An 18,446-nucleotide genomic window follows, 5' to 3' on the forward strand; every position below is an offset into this window, starting at 1 on the left:
CAACGAAAGAAACCTCACTAATGTCACTGGGAGTATCTCTGGAGAAAGGCAATCCTCAAAATCAATGTTGTCACAATCCATCCTTCTGTACGTACGTTTCCACTTCAGTGGAAAGCAAACCTCAGGTCAAGAAACCTGGCAGATAAATGTGTCTCCGGTTGATGGACGAGAGTATATATTCATCACTTAGAGCAATTGTCTTACTATCTAGTTGGTATGGGGTTAACAAAACCACTAGGTGAGGGCACAGGGAGACTTCTGGTTGTGTGAAAATGAGGTCGGAAGTGGAAAGAATACTTGAAGGGCGCTAAAGAAATATTAGGAATGCTTGAAATGAGCACACTTGAGACAACAGTTTTTATAATCACCTCTTCTGCTAGATTTGGCTGAACAGAATATGGCTTTACATTCTGACATTGCTAGCAAAAATTAAGGCTTTCATGTCAGAAACACAACTGTGGCAGGGCTCCCAAATCTCTATTTGGGGGTCTGAACACAAGGGTGACCTAAATAAAGGGAATATGATGGACTGTTAGAGGGTGCTCATAGTGAGGAGTGCTAGATTTGTCCCAAATGGAATAAATGTTTGCCTCGATTGCTTAGCTTTGCAAATTCCAGTTTTATATCCTATGAGGAAGACCAAAGCTCCTTCTTTCAAGCCATCTCCTCTGTTTTCCAAAATTGCTTGGGGTGTGTTTTAACCCACTTTGAAAGTAAATTACCCGATCTGACCCAGAACTCTACTAAAAGTCTAAGATAGAAGATTAAAGCTGGTACAGTATACAAAGAGCTGCTTTTCAAAAACTGAGCTACTTACAAGAACATTTCAGTTTTAAAGTTGTGTTGCCAATATTGATACAACTTGTAAACATACTCACAGAGCCCTTGAGCTCTGAATTCCTGGGTATTTTTTCCTTTCCCAAAAGCATACATTACAAAACCTGTACAGACTTTTTCTTTGTATGTTATGCTTCAAAAAGTTTAATTTCAATTCAAACACATTACCAAAACCTGTAATTTGTAACTTCGTGCTGATATATGAAAAACAAGAAGTAAAATTGGTTCCAAACAGAACTCCCCAAGCTTCATCTCCGAATTAAATATATCAAGGACCTAGTATGAACATGGAAGATAAATCTAGCTTTAAGATTTATCACGGATATGAATAAAAGACCATTTTACAGAATATTGGTCCTGATTGTCTCTTTACAGCTGAAGAGAATTGTGCTTTGGTTTTTTCCCCCCTTCTATATATAAAGGGAGGAAAAACATGCCATTGATTATTTTCCTGGCACATATTGAATAAAATAATACAGGCTTCATTATGGCATAAGACTAATTGCGCAAATTATATCTGAAAGAAAAAAGTTAAATTAAGAATTGAATGGTTACTGAATAATCACTGGGCATGAGTGAGATCTAATGTCATTGTGTTTAGAAATGGCTTCATCCAGATCCAGCTGTCTGTTGTTGACCTTCACCTCCATGCAGCCGTTATAAAAAGCAGTTACTAACGTGGCACCCAGAGGAACATCTGCACAGAAACACATTCAGTGGATTAGGCCAAGGCATGTGAATTCTTATGTCTTTTTCAGATTAGCAAAAACACAGGGGAAAAATTCCATTAGTCAGCCACAGGGGAGAAAGAGCAGTTTGGCAGGAAACATTAAGGTGGGTCTTCCTTTTGTTTAAGATTGAGATAAAGTTGGCAAAGCTGAAAAACATCAGTAAAATTTGAAATATGCCTTAGAAGCCTATTCCTATCCAGAAACCCAGCTACATGAATGTTTCTCATAGTAGCATTTCCTGTATTAACAACTGTGAACCAGCAGTATGTTTCCTGGAGTCCACTGTTCTTGTCCTTGCCAACAAACAAATATTTATGGGTTTAGAGGTCACAGAAAGAACGATCTTGCTTTTGCCATAAAGCTACTCTGGGTTAAAATCTGCAAGTTCTCAGATATAGGACCCCTGGGAAATCCACACATTTTACTGTTTCCTTACTGCTTCTTTGAAGTGAATTCTCTGTAAAGACTCACTTTATCTGTTGCTCATTTAGGTATAAGGAAAGAATGGTTTAAGTATCACGGGGATTAGGAGCATCTGAAACATGACCTGAATCTTAGTTAAGTTACTAAGGCTCAGTTAACCTACTGATTCACCTCTACTAAGAAAATGCTGAGTTCACCTCTCTCTTTTAAAAGTGACCTGGAATTACAAAACCACCAACGCTTACCTATTGTGGTATGTGATGGTACCACACCGTTAGTGCATTCTTCTCATTCTATGTGTTCAATCTCAATTGAACTTGCCTGGTTATCTGGTTTCCAAGCTACTGCATATCCATACAAAACCAACATCTGATGAATTGTCATAGCTGGTGCCTAAATCTTCTTACATCCTTGGTTACCAGCCTATGAGGGTTTGCAGATAACAAGTTCCAACATATCGGCCCGGGCTATGAGACAACCACCACTTCAGACAGAGGCTGTGGTACCTGCAGTGCAGCCCTAAACACCTTGCTTCTGTTCTGACAAGCAAGTCTAGAGGGTGAAACCATAATTGCAACTTCCCCTTTGTGTGCTACCTTGGATGAGATATCTAAAGAGATCATTTCCAGTGGATACATGGTTCATCCCCTCTTTCTACTCCTGTGCACCCCTGTCTCCTGCAGAAGAAACACACTGCAGATAAAGACTGGCTGTATCTAAGGCAGTACTATTACACTGCAGCCCACATGTAAAATGGAAGTCAGTGCAAGACTGTGTTGAGCAAACTCTTAGAATTTCTTTAGGAATTGGGATTTGTATCTCTCTAAAATAACTTCAGCAAGGGTTACAGAAAAGCTCTGGTAGTAGTAATGTAACCATCGTGTTTTTACCAGCCTTCAAGTCTGAGGATCGTAGGCTTTGAAAATTCCTCATCTGTAGCAGTGCTGTTTTTCTTTGTCATTTCCCCTGAAGTCAAACTGTTTATAAATAAGAATGTGTATGCTTCCTATACAAAATGATGCCTGTATGTGTCTTTAAGTCTGGGGATAGACTTACAGCATGCTTTAAACAAAATATTTGCAGTTTCAACATTTTCTGTCTCATGAAGATTGCCAGAGTTTAACTGCTGAAACCATATTCCTGACTTCTCCTTCTGTGCTTCTGATGCTTAATTTACTTATAAATGGCTGGTTTTCTTCCATGCTTGATGCAGTTCCTAAATTGTGCCAGCTGGTGGCATTCCAGAAATATGCAGTGCTCATTCCTCTCCAGCTCAAAAATCAAGACATGTTCTACACTCAAACCTTTAGAGAGACTTGTGCCTTTCAATGGGCCTAATAACACTACTGTTGAAAAGCAGGCTCCTTCAAAAGCTGACCAGACTGGATGAGACAATCAGCATTTAGGGAGGAGGAAACCCTGTTTTGTTTTGTGCAGCTGTAAGCTTTTTCTAGCTCAATTGAGTGAGGCTGAATATAATCAGGCTTGTGTAAATAATCAAATTAATGAAATATAATTCACCTGGCAGGCCTCCCAAGTAGGTAACAACATTTGCCATCATTGCTTGATGTAGGATAGCCAGTTGTTCTGAGTTGGTTCTCTGTGTGTGAGAATCAACGGACAATTCAAGCTGATGTTTAGTTACCAGAAGTCCAACCAGCACTTTTCTGGGAGTACATAACTTCTTGGATTCCAGTTGTGCAACAGTGATGCTTCCAATGGTCACGATGATTTTCTAAATGGAAGAATGGTAGGTCACAAAAGATGTCATATGTAACTTCAATACACAACTTTAGTTCTGATGCATTTTATATTTGGAAGTGGAAGAAAAGAAAATTTTATGGCTGTGTTTTAAAAACTTGTAATTTTAGTTGGAAAGGTTACTGAAGTTGACATATAACTGTCACCTTTGGTGATGAATGTTGTTCATTTATACTCTTAAATTTGCAAGTAAAAAGGTTTAATGTAAAAGAAAAAGTTAAAAAAATATCTTTGGCTATGGTTCTGAGGTGATGTGTTGCTGCTCTTACATGTAAAATGAACACTGCTATAGTTTCAAAGATAACCAAGTGTTTGCTATAGATTTTATTCAAGCAAAAGCATGGATTAGCCACGGTGTATAATCTATCTTAGGCTACCTGATGTACATGGAAAATTAAGGACAAAAGATCCGTTTATAAACTGACACTAACGTGATGCCATTACTATAATATCATTCTACTTCTGTCCTATTTCCCTTTCTGCTTTGTGCATTCGGAGGGAAAGGTTAAAGATGACATCACGTAATGGGTAGTACCTGACATAAGAGTGCTTAGTCACTGCTGCAGCAATCATTAAGAGCAACATATTTTCTGCAGAGCACTAGATGATGTAAGTGCTTTTCAAAATACTAATCCAGCAGACTGGCTCAACTGACCGTCAGTGTGAGTAGCTTTTTTCTTAGTTTGATTTTTTTTTCACAACTGGCATAGTAAATTCAATAAAACAAAACCAAGAGGTGTTACTTATATACATATCAGCTGTTGTGGTAACTGTAAGATCACCTGTGAGTCAGAGGAGTTGGAGTCCACTATGGACAAAGCAAGAGGCACTGTGTTGTTAGAAACCAAGGCAAACATAACACCAGTGTCCGTGGAAGGGCGAATGGTCATCGTCACATTTATTAGCCAATCTTCAGCACTGTCAAGATCATCTGCTTTAAAAAAAGAATAATTAAAATTAATATAGTGTTAAAAATTAGTATTTCATCTGCCCCCACTGTGGAAAAAATTAGATATATCCAGAAAAAAAACAGTGAACTTTGGAACTTTTAGAAAGAACTGTAAATCTTAACCAACCAACTAAATTCAATCCTGCGTCTTCCCTAATCCTCTCTGCTTGTTGAATTTCGCTTGGTTGGTTTTTTGCTACCTTCTCCCTTCTAACATGGAACAGGTGCCACATTCATTACAGATCAATTCAAAATGAAGCCCCCAAAAATATTTACTCATAAACTGCTGTCACTGAGTACAAGACTGCCGTTTCTCATATGCTCATATGGTTTTATATTCCAAAGGAGTCCCACTATTAAAGTGGGACTATGCAGATGTGTAAACTAAGTACATAGATAGTGCAAATATAATTTCATATGATGTGTTCATAGGGAAGCTAATACAAAAGATGACATTAACCCTTTAAATAGTAGTTTTTATATTTTTTCTTCCAATGTCTCTTCGCCAACTCCCTTCCCCTGCCTATCTCCATCCCCACGAGTCAAATCTGATAGTTTCTTGATTTCTAGTAGTTTCTTGAGCAAGTGGAAATTGTAAAACATGAGGTGAAGTCATATTCGTACACATTTCCTGGACTGGAAATTTTGAAATTAGGACAGGAGGTCAGGCAAGAAAGGTCTGGGTTCAGGAAGGAGCAAGAGGTGTACCTAAATCCTCAAGATTAGATGTCTGTTTAGAAGCAAAATTGCACAGATGAAACTACTGATGATCTTTTTCTCCATACCCAATACTCTTTTCCTGTGTGTAATATGATAGCTTTCCCCACTGATGAACAGGGGATAAATTAGATCTTTGGAAAGTGAGTGCTTAACAATGCCATCCTTTGCAAATAAAGAATATGCTTCTTAACCTAAAGCACTTGAGAAATTAAGTGGGTGACACTAATGGGATCATAATTCTCGTTCAAGCAAATTTCTAACAGAAGCTATGTGAATCACTGTGGATGCAGTGGTGTATAGATTAGTTTGTGTCTTCCTTCTTATTTTTTATTTCACAATTCATCAGTTTCATCACCAGTCCAAAAAAAAAAAAAAAAGGGACAGAAAAATACTTACCATAGTTTATCTGAAATTTTGCCACTCCAGTGCCAGGGTAGAAGGATCCTCTCTCCACTGCTACTAAACAGTGTTTGCTTTGTTTTTCTTGAATAACTTCTTTTACACCTGAATGTCCCTGATTCATCAGATTCCAGGCACGAATGCACCCATCTAGTCGAGGGTTAATCTGTAGAAGAATTACAGCACTAGGTGTTTGCATTAAAACTTGTTTAAAAAATGTGAATGCTAAGGCATTACTTTATATAAATTTATCTCTAGGTAGCCAGAAATAGCCTTATCAATGGTATAGGTTACAGTGCTGATGCTGGGAGAAAACAAATGGCATGTGTTTAGTACCTCAGACTTCAAAAGGTATTTCTGATTTAATAAGACTTCCCATTTTGATGCTAGTGATCTGTACAAAATAGATTGCTTCAATTTCTAAAGTTCATGCTGTCCTTTTGTTTAGCTCACAACAGCTTTTCTGTAGCTGTAAGACAATGATCACTAGCACTGTTCCTTGTTCAAGGTTTCATTTTCTGCTTGTACCAATGTACAAAGAAATTCCTGGAATTACTTTCTGTTCAGTAAGGGGATGTTGTCGCATTGCTTCATATTCTTTCCTCCTGCTTCACTTTGGAGCAAAAAAGGACTCAAAAGAAAACAAAGGCATCGTGTCTACAGTATGGTTACTTTTTGCATCTCTGTTCAGACTGCCAGTTAGTTTGCAGGCTCCTGGACTGAGAAGCAGACAGTCACAACCACTTGACTGTACCCATCCCCATCATAAGACAGAGCTGTTGAGGGTGGAAGACTGAAACAATCATGGGTCTTGTTGAGCCTGGGCTATTATAAAACCTATTAAAAATGAAAGCGCATTGTGCTGCCTGCGCAGTGTATTGCATACCTATTCGAGCTTAGCCAAAGCCAGCACCAGAAAGATGAATCACTCTGAAATGCTCTCACAGCAGAAGTGGTGGTGATTCAGGGAGTCTTAAAGCTGTATTAGGAACAGGCTACAGAATCCTGAAAGATTAGACTATAAGTGCTCTGTTTTTAGAACTGAAACCTAACTGAAGACAGACTACAAAGCTTCATGAGTGTTTATTTTCAAAACAGTGGTTTAATAACCTAATTTTAATTTTCTAAATGGATTCCATGCCACTCTTCCTTTCTCTGGATAGCTCTGAGACAGAGAAGGACCTGGCAGTGTTGGTTGACTGCAGGCTGAATATGAACCAGCAGTGTGCCCAGGTGGCCAGGAAAGCCAATGGCATCCTGGCTTGTGTCAAAAATAGTGTGGCCAGTAGGTTTAGGGAGGTGATTGTGCCCCTGTACTCGGCACTGGTGAGGCTGCACCTTGAGTACTGTGTCCAGTTCTGGGCTCCTCACCACAAGAAGGACATTGAGGTCCTCAAGCAAGTGCAGAGAAGGGCAATCAGGCTGGTGAAGGGGCTGGAGGACAAATCATATGAGGAATGGCTGAGGGAGCTGGGGGTGTTTAGCCTGGAGAAGAGGAGGCTGAGGGGAGACCTTATCACTGCCTACAACTACCTGAAGGGAGGTTGTAGAGAGGTGGGCGATGGTCTCTTCAACCAGGTGTCAGGAGATAGAACAAGGGGAAATGGCACTAAGCTGAGCCAGGGCAGGGTCAGATTAGATGTCAGGAAAAAAATTGTCACTGAAAGTTGTCGGGGCCTGGAACAGGCTGCTCAGGGAGGGGGATGAGTCACCTTCCCTGGATGTGTTTAAAAAAGGGTAGATGAGGTACTTAGGGATATGGTTTAGTATAGGACAGGAGCGGTTGGACTTGATGATCTTAAAGGTCTTTCCCAACCTTGTGATTCTGTCATACTGAGTAAACAACACAAAACCAAATAACAGAACAGCATTAATCAACATTACTCTTACTATTTTAGTTACCTGTTTAACAAGAGTGCTGCCCACTTTGCGAGGTAACCCTGCAATGTATACTTTAGTTTCCAAGAAACCCTGCGATTGCTTAAACAGAGTTCCTGGGCTATTAATGCTCATCACGGCTTCTTTAGCGATTTTGACACTGATGCTGTGTTCTAGTTCTTCAACTGATATCTAGAATTAAACACAAACAATTATATCTAACCACACAGAATATTTTAACTACTAATTACATACACCTTTTTGAAGCATCACTGATGTTTTTCTAAACATCTAACTTGTAAAACAGTTTTAATACCATCAACGTTTACAGCACATGTAAACCTGAACCATGACAGCTGTCTGTATCTACAGATGCCCACAGGAAGATGATCTTCCATTCTACTCCCATCCTATCCCTGGGAAAACTCACAGAGCTGATTATTTTGCTTTGAGAGTTATAGAGTTTGCTAGAAGCTGACTTCTGCAACTGCTTTATATCCAATCCACATTTGGCATACCATTCTCCGTGCCACTCCAATGTGCTAGAGAGGATTGAATCTTCAGATGGAATGAAGACAAAACAGGTTCAATGCTTGCTCCTGCTATTATTAGGCATTGCACTGAATTTAAACAGGAGGTCTATGCAGAATCCTAGCTTCTCTTGCTCCCCTTTCAAAACTTCAAACAAAACCCAACTGATGTTAATAATTGGGTGTAATTCAATTTGCATACCTAAGGCCTTTCACTTTAGGTACACAAGCTTGAAGAACAAGATGGATTTCTGACCTGGCAAATATGAAAGTTGGTCTCTACACAAAGTGTCTAGTAACTATGCACTTGACCACACAGTCACACTTCTTAATGTTCTACCACTTCCTTTTTTTTTTTTTTTTGAGTAAAAAGAATAATTTGTATGCTGCCAGCCAATGGTAACTACTTCTTTCTCAACTGTAAACTGGTGCCATGGTTTCCCAGATGTAAGGCATTCTTGGCTGATTTTCAAAGCTGGGATTTGAGGACATAATTTTAGGCCTTTTGAATAGTTGCCTAGTTTCTCCTTATCTTACTTATCAAGACAGAATGTCTGGGAGAAAGGAAGAACAAGGGAGAGGAAATCTCAAGCTTACTATATGCCACAGCCCATCATTAATGGCTTTGCCTCCACTGGTGACTTTCATTCCAAATTCATTCTTGAACTGAATTTCAATTTTTCCATCACGAAGAGCGAGCAAGATCCATGCTGTATTGTCAAGGGACTCTGCATATAGTATAACTCCCTCTGCATCATATGTCCGGAAATCAAATTCTGCTGTAAATCTGAGTTGTGAAGAAGGAATCTTAATAAGAAGACAGGAAACATGAAATACTGTGTAGCCTAGCATAATTCATTAATAGGGTTTGAAAACAAAGTTCATGCAGAGTGGCTGAAAGAGTAATATCTGTCTAAGTTGTGATACTTGTACACAACTAGACAAAAGCAGAATCTAATGTATTCCTTGCCCATCCAAATCCAGTGAGAAGTTGTGAGACTGGCTTGAGCTGCTATTTGAAAGAGCCTTGGTTCAGCTCCCCAGATTTGCTGTGAGCTTAAATGTGAAGGATATCACGCCGCCTTGAGTAAGAAGATAGATGTAACATTCCTATTGTATTTTGTGGAGGTGTGATGCAGAAAAAAACCCACATGATCTATGAAGTGCTTCAGTACAAAAGGGCTGCCAAGTGTTGCCCAGGAACAATTATAACCCAGCAGTTTGCTTTGGTTACTGTTGCCTTTTGTATGTTGTTCTCTGATTCAAGGATTTGTTGTCTGGACCTCAGTGGTTGGTTGAATGTGTAGATGTAGCAAAATTATGGTCTATGCTATAGTACCTGCACAGTGGAAGAGGGAGAGTATAAGTATAGCAAAAAACAGTCCTTGTCTCCTAGAATATTTGTACTAAATAAAATAGATTAAGGATGAAAAAAACCCAAAGCATCTGGCAGTTAGGATTTGCTGAAGACAACAAAATAAACAAGTAAGGGTGCTGGGATGAAGCACTTGAGTCACATTCACTCTGCCTCCCTCTTTGTCCACTAGATGTCATTGTCTCTTATGTAGACCCACAGAAAAAAAAAATCATTCTCTATTTACACAGAGACTATTAAGATGGCTTCAAACATCTGTCATCTTAGAAAGGTCTTCCAGGAGAGTATTAATGCTCGGTCAACTTGGAATAGCAGGAGAGAAAAAAGTTTGCAGTATTTATGGCCTTCTGTAAGGTTCTGAGGCTCTGGGGATCACCAGCTCAGCAGCTGCTGCTGCTGTTACCCTCAAATTGTTCGGTCAGTAAGTCAGGGAACACTGCAATTTCAGCTGCCGCAGTGAAGAACTCAAAGAGTAATAAAGGGGTCGCTACCACTAGCAATTGTGCTGACAGCTGTAAAGGAAATCATACAGACGGTGCTCTAGACAGGGTACTATGCTCTATCAGTGTCCTTGGAACACCCTATGAAAAGAAGCACGGTTGGGGGGGGCAAAGGGAAAGCACTTGTTTGGTTTTATTTCTCAGCAGAATCTGTGTGGTATGTCACAGCTTCTATCCAGAGCAGAAGTGAAATGGCTGTGACATGCCAACAAAAGCCATGTAAAGCTGGATGCCACACAGTAATTGTTTACCTATAACATCTGAATTTTATTTTGAGAATTTAAAATGCCCTCCTGTATTTGTATCGCTGCCTCCCACCCTCCCCAGCCCCTGATCTTTCCTTCAGGGTAAGAGTAAACCATCATGAGGAAGGGCCAATCTTCTTGCATTCTTGTCTACCAACCAATGGGACCTACTGCCTATTCAATTTACTGCGCTCAATCCTCTTCCTTTTTTGCCTATTCAAGTCTGGATCTCTTTGAACTCTTTCTTCCAGCCCATACACCTCTCCCTACAACTGCATTGCTAACCAGGACTGTAATGGCTGGAAGCGTCCAACTCTGTTACTCATAGATATGATCCCATCTGAATCCCTGTGGTGCATGTCTTGCCCATCTGGGCACTGTTTCCTGGCCGGGACACAGTGGCTTCTGCCGCCTACCTGCTTCCCAGGAAGAAACATGCTGGCCTTCTAGTTTTACCACTTGAGAGCTGCTGTCTGTACTGGTGAAAGTGTCTCAAGGACATGGTACAACCTATAAGAGATGCTGTAAACTGACTCCAGACCCATCACTCTCATCTGTTTGCTTTCAAATGACTCCAGCTTCCTTTAAGTGCTGGTACGTGTAGGAAAATGAGCCCATTTATTCTTCTTATAAAGGTATCTTAACCAGTGGGGAGATGGTATGATTTATGTATGCAATGCACTCTTTCTAAACACTCATCAAATTAATGGAAACAAATGTCTGTAATCTCATAGTTTTATCAATAGCAGATACTTACCTCGTGACATTTGGCAATTTAAACTTTAAGTACAGAACAGGTATTCCTATGAATTGCTCTGCCAGGTAAAGCAGTTCAAAATTCTTTTCCAGGTTCAGTGGGATGCACGTAGTAACAGGCTGAAAAGGGCAGAGAATAAGAACAGCTGTTAGTGTAATGCACCATGCTAGTTCATGAAGCAGCTCCTACTGCTGGCTGTTAGCCTGTCTTGGTTTGTTTTGTGGTTTTTTTTTTTTTTTAAAGTAATGGCTTACCTCTGTTCTTTCTCTTGGTTTTGTTTTTTTTTTTCTCTTTTTAAACTTGAATACCTATGTACACATGAAGGGAGGTGGGTTGGCTTTTTTCTTGAAATGTCCATTTATTTAAGCTGTCAAAGGATAATTCTGGTTGAAACACAGTTCTGGTGGATTGCAACTAATATTTAAATATTTAGTATTTGATTTAAGAAATCACATCTTCCATCAGATGCTTTCCTTTCACCAGGGAAAGGACGTGTGACACCTTACTTGGGTCCCTACAGGCTCCATTACTAAAATTGTCTGGAATCTAAACCTGATCATTTGTTAGAAGTGAATGTGTGCAGAGCTGTATCTTGAAGATTTGATTTTAAAAAAAATTTAAAAAATCTTTTATTTTCTTTATCAATATTGTTGAACAATTACTCATAGTTGAACAATCTCTAGTACTGCTATAACAGTTTTTCTGGGAAAAACTAACAGTCTACAAGTGGATTAAGTTACAGTTTAATAGAAAATGTTTCTATCTGGCTGTTCCTTGAATGTACTTGTCCTATCTGAGCTCTGGAAAGGAATTTTGATGAAATCAATACCACAGTTCCTGCTGGTATAGCACTGAATTAACATTTCTGAGAGTGGTTAACAGGGATGTGAAGCTATTAAGACCACATTCTCAGGAAAAATGTAAAAGAAGTTCTAAGTATTTGTGGCAACTGCAAGGCCTACAATAGTATGCAAAACTGGGATTAATCCTACTGCTCTTGCCCAAGTCAATGTGAGTAATCAGTCTGCCAACTGCAGTTGCAATGAGAGGAGAAAAAAAAAACGGTGCTTATTCTTTCAGGTACTCATTTACCAGAAGTGTTCAACAAAGCCATTTATACCAAGAATAATGACTGGTTGATGTGTAGTACAAGTTTGAACTACTAAAACATCCAGTAAACAAATGTCAGGTATTGGTTTTAAAGGCATTGTTGACTTCCTTGTCTTCTGAAACTGTGATGCTATAATGAAAGTAATATCTACAGTTTTGTTTTAAAAGTAAAGCACTCAGATTTCCCTTGGGTATAGGGAAGTAGGCTCTGCACGTGGAGAGAGGCGGGAAGACTCTTGCAGAATATAGTGCAGAGCACCTGTCTTCGTTTAGTAGGAGCCTAAAAGTCTCTTTGATCTGAAGTTATCCTTCAGAACAACCCTTGAATATCTTCTATAGGATGGCAGTATAGTAGGTCTACAGAATGAGAAAGCCAAGAATAGGTGTGAAGGCTTTTGTGTTCTCAAGACATGCTGTACTTCGGTAAAAAGTCAATGTCATTCCCAAACTCTGCCTTCTGTATTCACAATGTAGCAGTTTCATTAAATGCATAGGTGCTCATCTGGAATTTTATGGCTACTTCATTTTATGGCTGCTAGTGTCTCTGGTTTTGGACTGCATATATTTTCAGCTGATAAAACCATTCTTTTTTCCAATCAAAAGGCTTGGATCTCACTTCCAGGATACAGAGTTAATAACTTGTGAACAACAGAATTGAAAATAACACAGAACGAGGTGAATATTTCATGAATTACTTTTCATGATTAAGTAAAATGAAATATAATGATTGCAAGTGTTGTTGGGATACTAATTTTCAGAAAGTACAAATAAGATCTACTACCTACATGCTGGAACTTGTCAGACCTTGTTCCTACAGTTTAAGCCACGTTTTGTTATAGTGCATTAGAGGCGGGGTTGGTTTTTTTGTTGGCAGTCATCTGAGTTCACCTCACATAACAAGTCCCAGCCTGCCTGAACCTTTCGAAATATACAGGGAACCACTCACAAGAAAATCCTTGAACTGGAATTCTTCAGAGTCTCAAACTTTTTGCTACTGAGCAGCACGAAATTTCGAACTGAACTGCAACATGTTCTTCAACTGGCAAGTGTTTTTTTTTTAAGCTATGGCAGATGAGAACTCTGGAAAACAATCCAGGTTTTTTTAACTCAAACAGGCAAAGCAAATTCTGAAAGAGCAAGTGAAAAGTTTTGCGCGGCCGAAAGAAAACCTGGGAACATATGGACAAATGGAGTATTATGGCTCAGATAAAACTGAACAGGCAGAATGATCTGTTCGATAGGAGAAAGTTGGGGCTTATTCTGGAAGCAGCAGGGAATAAAAGCTAAGGCAAGCTTCTTGTGACAGGATTCCTGTAAATGAGCATACATGAGCCGAATGGCATCCAAATCCCTACCAGGACTGCTCTGTGAGCCAAACCACAGCTTAGACTCCCCAGCACTTTCTCAGTGACTTTAAAATCAGTTCTCAAATTGCTTTCTATTTTCATAACCTAACTTATCTTGTCATTAAGAAATACCCAACTTGGTGATTTACTGCATGGGACTTTGCATAGTGCAGTTTTACCTCACAATTCTTCATGTCCTTAGAGAGTTTGAACCCTTTCTTGCCATCACAATAGCAGCTATAACTTCCTGGAGAGTTTACACAGAGTTGACCACAAGCATTTTCAGCACATTCATCAATATCTAAGAGAAATAGAAGCATACAGAAATCTTTATGCAGATTATTCATGGCACAGACTGAAACATAACATGAGAAATTAACGAAGTAATGAACAAGATGGGTTCTCTGGCATAGTGACTGCTGCTGAGTTAAGCTAATGCTAATGTCAGTCTCATATGTAAAATTTACAATCCAGAATTACCTGCTGGTTGTATAACACCTAGTAATCTGATATAGGGCTTGTGTACAGAGCTGGGGAAAACTTGGTCTGATTTGTGAGGGAGTAAGAAGCTGAGCTGTAAGGCAGCTAAATTAGTGAAAGATATCTCAATAAGTCCTTACCATTTATGGCAGGAAGCCATTCTGGATCAGATCCCTTTCCAATAGACGCCACGAGAACTTAAGAGCGTATATATATGGCAAATAAGTGGAGAAAGGTTTATTCACATAAAACCAAAATAACCTCAGGGCAAAATACCTTTTAAAATAACATAAAATTGTCTCATAACTAACTAAGTTTCAGACAGTGACTTGTGGAGACTGATCTGATTTCAGCTGCGAATCAGCTAAACCATGTAAAGTGACTTCATTTTCTCTTTAGGTGGTATACAGTAGATAATTTAGAAATGAAAGGCTGTGTAAAAGGACAATGTAACTGTTACATTTCTAAAACAGAAACAAACAAAATCTTTCCCGCACAGGAGATTCTAATAAGGATAATTTTAGGCCTCAGGTTAAAGAAACTGCAATGCTTGTTTGGAAACAAATGGCCCGTCTAGTGGGAAATAAACAATTCCATATTAATGTATGCACTTAAAAAATTCTGGTTTATACAATGATGGGGATTTTTAAAAATATTAAAATACTGTCTTGACTTGCAAGCTGATGTTTGGCTGTGGAAGTTACAGTCTTCTGTTGGTGTTTGCATAACTTCTATCCCCTTCCACTCATCACCCGTTCTACCCTCCAGTCTTCAGGAGCTGGATGCCCTTTTTATAGTCTGGTCTATTTTGATACCAACTTTCATGTTCGCTCTTTGCATGGTCTACCATGAACTCTTCTGAGTCCTTCTTAGCTCCAGAATGACCACGTACCTCTGCTGTTAAGCTGAGAATGATCTCCTGCGATGTAGCAGGCTGATGGAATGCAACAGTGAGGTCTTCCTCTGTCACCTCTTGGAAAGACTTTCAGTGCCATTATATGAGCTAGTTTAAATAAGTTTAAGAATGACTGCACTGCATGCTAGAAGCTAATCAAGTGTCTTGGGCATTCTACTAAAAGCCATAGGAAACAACACTGAAATCTGTAGTATGAATTCAAGCTGCACAGAATTCAGTGTGGCATCAGCACTTTACAGCCAGCTCCACCACCTCTTGCTCCTATTTCACTAGAAAAGCACTCTCCTGTAATGGAGTGAGGGATGGGGAAAAAACCCAGGATGGGAGTTCTTTGCATTAAGATTATGATGCTCCTAGAAACACGGAGCTCAAAACAACTGCTCTAAACACTATTCCACTGCCTGCTCTGGGAGGTTCTCCAAGGCTACACTGGGTCATAAAGACACATGGAAGACCTCAAGCCTTTGACCAGCGTCACCAGCATGTTTTCCTGTTCTAGGGAAATGTTTGATGCATACTGGAAGATAGTTCCTAAAATTTAACTAGAGAGTTTGAGTGGCTTTTTGGCTTGTTCAGGTTCTAACTGGTCTTGGGTACATAGCTGCAGAAAAGGTTACACAGGAAATCCATCTGCTTGTCTCTACTCTAAGTGCCTCAGTCATCCAAAATGTCATCTGAGCAAAAGGAATTTTTAATCTAGGAATATAGTACTGGCTGTTTCTTCAAGTTGATCTGACATTTTTCAAATGCTGTGTTGCATTCTCATATACTGAATTAGTTTTAAATAACGAGCATATAAACTTAATTGTGACTGGTCTGAAATGCTTGCTAGTGAGAAGGGTTTTATCTTTGCTCAGATTTGAGAAAGCTGTCCTATTAAAAAGGATTGCTCTGTATGTATATATGTATGCACACATGCAGACTCCTGCAACTGCAGAGTACCAACCCTCTACTCAGGTTTAATTCCTATTTCATTTTTTTTCCTCTCTTACCAGTAGTACTACTTAGGGGAGTAACGATGGGTTGCAACATCTAAGTGTTACTTTTTGGGTCTTACTCAAACTTCTTTCCCTGTACTTTGGAGATAATGCTTGCATGTCAGTTACATGGCAGGATTTGGTCAGTTGTTAGGAAATATTTTGCTGATGCATATGTACAATTGACTGACTCCATCAATAGATTACCTCTTACTTTTTTGTTTGGCATGTGAAGTCCTTTCCATTAAACTGTTTATGGTCTTGATGATGAGGATGATTATGCCTAACCCAGTAAATTGCAAGCTCAGCTTTATGAAAGGGGTTCTGCTGTGAAAGCCACTTCCTAATAGCTTCTGTCAACTGGCAATCTGATGTCTGTTTAAAACTAAGACTACAAGATAGTGTGTTATGATTTGAAGTAGCTTTTGTTGTTCTTGTTTATGCATCCTAGCAAACACGCAAATGAGGCAAAGACAAAATCCAAACCATAACCCAGCCACACTATGCAATGGGAAAGGGTCCTTTCCTATCCTTCCTAGTTTCTCTAGAAAAAAATTAGGTTTTGATCATCTGGGCATCTGAAAAGGCCAGGAAATGTGCCCAGCCTTAAGCACACCAAGAGGGGGAAAAAAAAGAAAAGAAAAAAGCAACCAAAAAACCTCCTTCAAACCAACAAAAAACCCCAACTTTATAGCCTATTTCACTGTGGAGATGTAAAAGGAAATAAAAAATTTAGCACCTCCCAAGAGCAACTGGATTAGAGAGATTCCAAGAAGCACCTCCCTTCCCGTGCCCTTCGCAGAGGACCATGACTGTGTAGACACTTTAGGAGGCACTGTTCTCTGGGAAACAGCCTGTATCCCTGCCAGTACTTGAACACCTAGCACTACAAAAGTAAAACTACAAGCACTGGTTAATGAGTAGCACTAGAGTAAATCTGACTGCTGAATTCTCTGAAAGCAACAGCTGATTTTGAGCATGTTGCTCAGGCGCAGGGCTTGGAGACAGCAACTTACAAAGTTATTACAAAAGCTTATCACACAGTTTGACAGATGAATTTTCATCAATTCTTCAAGAGATCTACACCAGCCTTGTAGGGTTGTAAATTTCCATTACCCAAAATGAACCTACTGCTCAAGGGTAAAGTCTCCCTTCACAGTGTACTATGGCAGCAGAGTGACAGGCAAGCTTTTTGGATAGGTATGATGTCTCCTTCCTCAGCAGATGTTCTGGAACTCCTGATCAGTCCAAATAGTAGGATCTCCCTCTGTGGAGCTAATTGTCCTGCTACAGAATTCCTGATGTGCACAGGCTGGAGGGCACCAAGTTTTCTGAGGTTTGTTTTAATCATTTATGCTATAATTATCCTGCTTTTTTTTTTCTTCCAAGTTGCTGTCAGCATCTTTGCATGTCTGAGCTATTTCAAAGGCTTCCCACAGATCTGTCCAAATGTCAGTCCCACATCATCAAACAGTCAGCAGGAGCAAGTCACACAAACCATGAATCTGAGCAGCATCCTGGGTTCATACAGCTGTTTTCAGGAGAAAGCTAAAATAACTTGGTTTGGGTAGGTTGCTAAGATTATGACAGAGTCAGCCACAAAGGAGCTGCATGCCATGTCCTAGAAGGGAGCTACTCAATATAATGCCAGGGAATATGGTGATTTCCCAGAGCATGGATGTGGGTAGGCAGGGTGTTTTGTGTGTGTGTGTGTGTGTGTGTGTGTGTGTGTGTGTTCAATGATTCACATGAGAAGAGGAAACCCTGATTCCTTGTCTCAAACTTGCAGACTGCTGTATGATTAACTGATTCTGTTAAGTTTCTTGAAGAGAAGTTCCTCCTTCGGAGAAGGAAGAAAAATATTGGGAAAGACATGCCAAAACTTAGGACATTCTTTAAAATATGGGTTCAGCTTCTGTATCTAAAATGTATGGATTCTAAGAAACAAAGACTGGGCTGTAAAGATATATTCCACTGATAGTGTGTCCCAAAAGCTGGGAATGAAGGACTGTAGCTACATTCTCCTAGCAATGAGTGAAAGGGGGAAAAAACATTTTTCTGTTACACTCTAATTGTATCCATCATCATATAGTTGTGCATAAATGTATGTAAACCTGATTTCTCTAATAAGCATAATTGAATTTGGCCACCTACATGCAGTATGACAATGAAAAGCTAATGTCATTTAGTATTTATGTAAGGCTACATTCCTGTCAGTCTGCACAATCCTGTCCTTAGACAGGATTTGGTGACTCATTTAATGTGGTTACAAGAAGGTCTAAAAGCTTAGCAGTATAATCCTCCTTCTAGGAGGTAAGACTTTGCTCGTTTTAATGTCCTCATCCTGCAACCTTCTGGAAACCATGTTTCAGAAAGAAAATACTACTTAAATTTGATTTGATGCGACCCCTGTATCTGAAGTAAGTATTAAGAGGAGTGAGAATTAGATTAATTACTGTGAAGTTTTTCTCATTTCAGTGCATGCAGGGACACAAAATTGTCAATAATGTTT

General features: G+C 39.4%; 1 protein-coding gene across 1 annotated transcript in view; it reads right to left on the reverse strand.

Moving 5' to 3' along the window:
- Positions 1 to 951: 951 nt before the first annotated feature.
- PROS1 (protein S) overlaps positions 952 to 18,446 on the reverse strand; it is a gene marked incomplete at its 5' end in the record, with an annotated part of 30,619 nt that continues 13,124 nt past the window's right edge. Inside the window, 8 exons of the mRNA XM_084275023.1 lie at positions 952 to 1,534; positions 3,513 to 3,726; positions 4,535 to 4,683; positions 5,818 to 5,986; positions 7,723 to 7,890; positions 8,826 to 9,015; positions 11,106 to 11,224; positions 13,741 to 13,862. Coding sequence (XP_084131149.1) covers positions 1,389 to 1,534; positions 3,513 to 3,726; positions 4,535 to 4,683; positions 5,818 to 5,986; positions 7,723 to 7,890; positions 8,826 to 9,015; positions 11,106 to 11,224; positions 13,741 to 13,862 — 1,277 coding nt within the window. The 3' untranslated portion in view covers positions 952 to 1,388. The remainder of the gene's footprint in view (positions 1,535 to 3,512; positions 3,727 to 4,534; positions 4,684 to 5,817; positions 5,987 to 7,722; positions 7,891 to 8,825; positions 9,016 to 11,105; positions 11,225 to 13,740; positions 13,863 to 18,446) is intronic.

Source organism: Gallinula chloropus (genome assembly GCF_964237585.1).
Source record: "Gallinula chloropus genome assembly, chromosome: 1".
NCBI lineage: Eukaryota > Metazoa > Chordata > Aves > Gruiformes > Rallidae > Gallinula > Gallinula chloropus.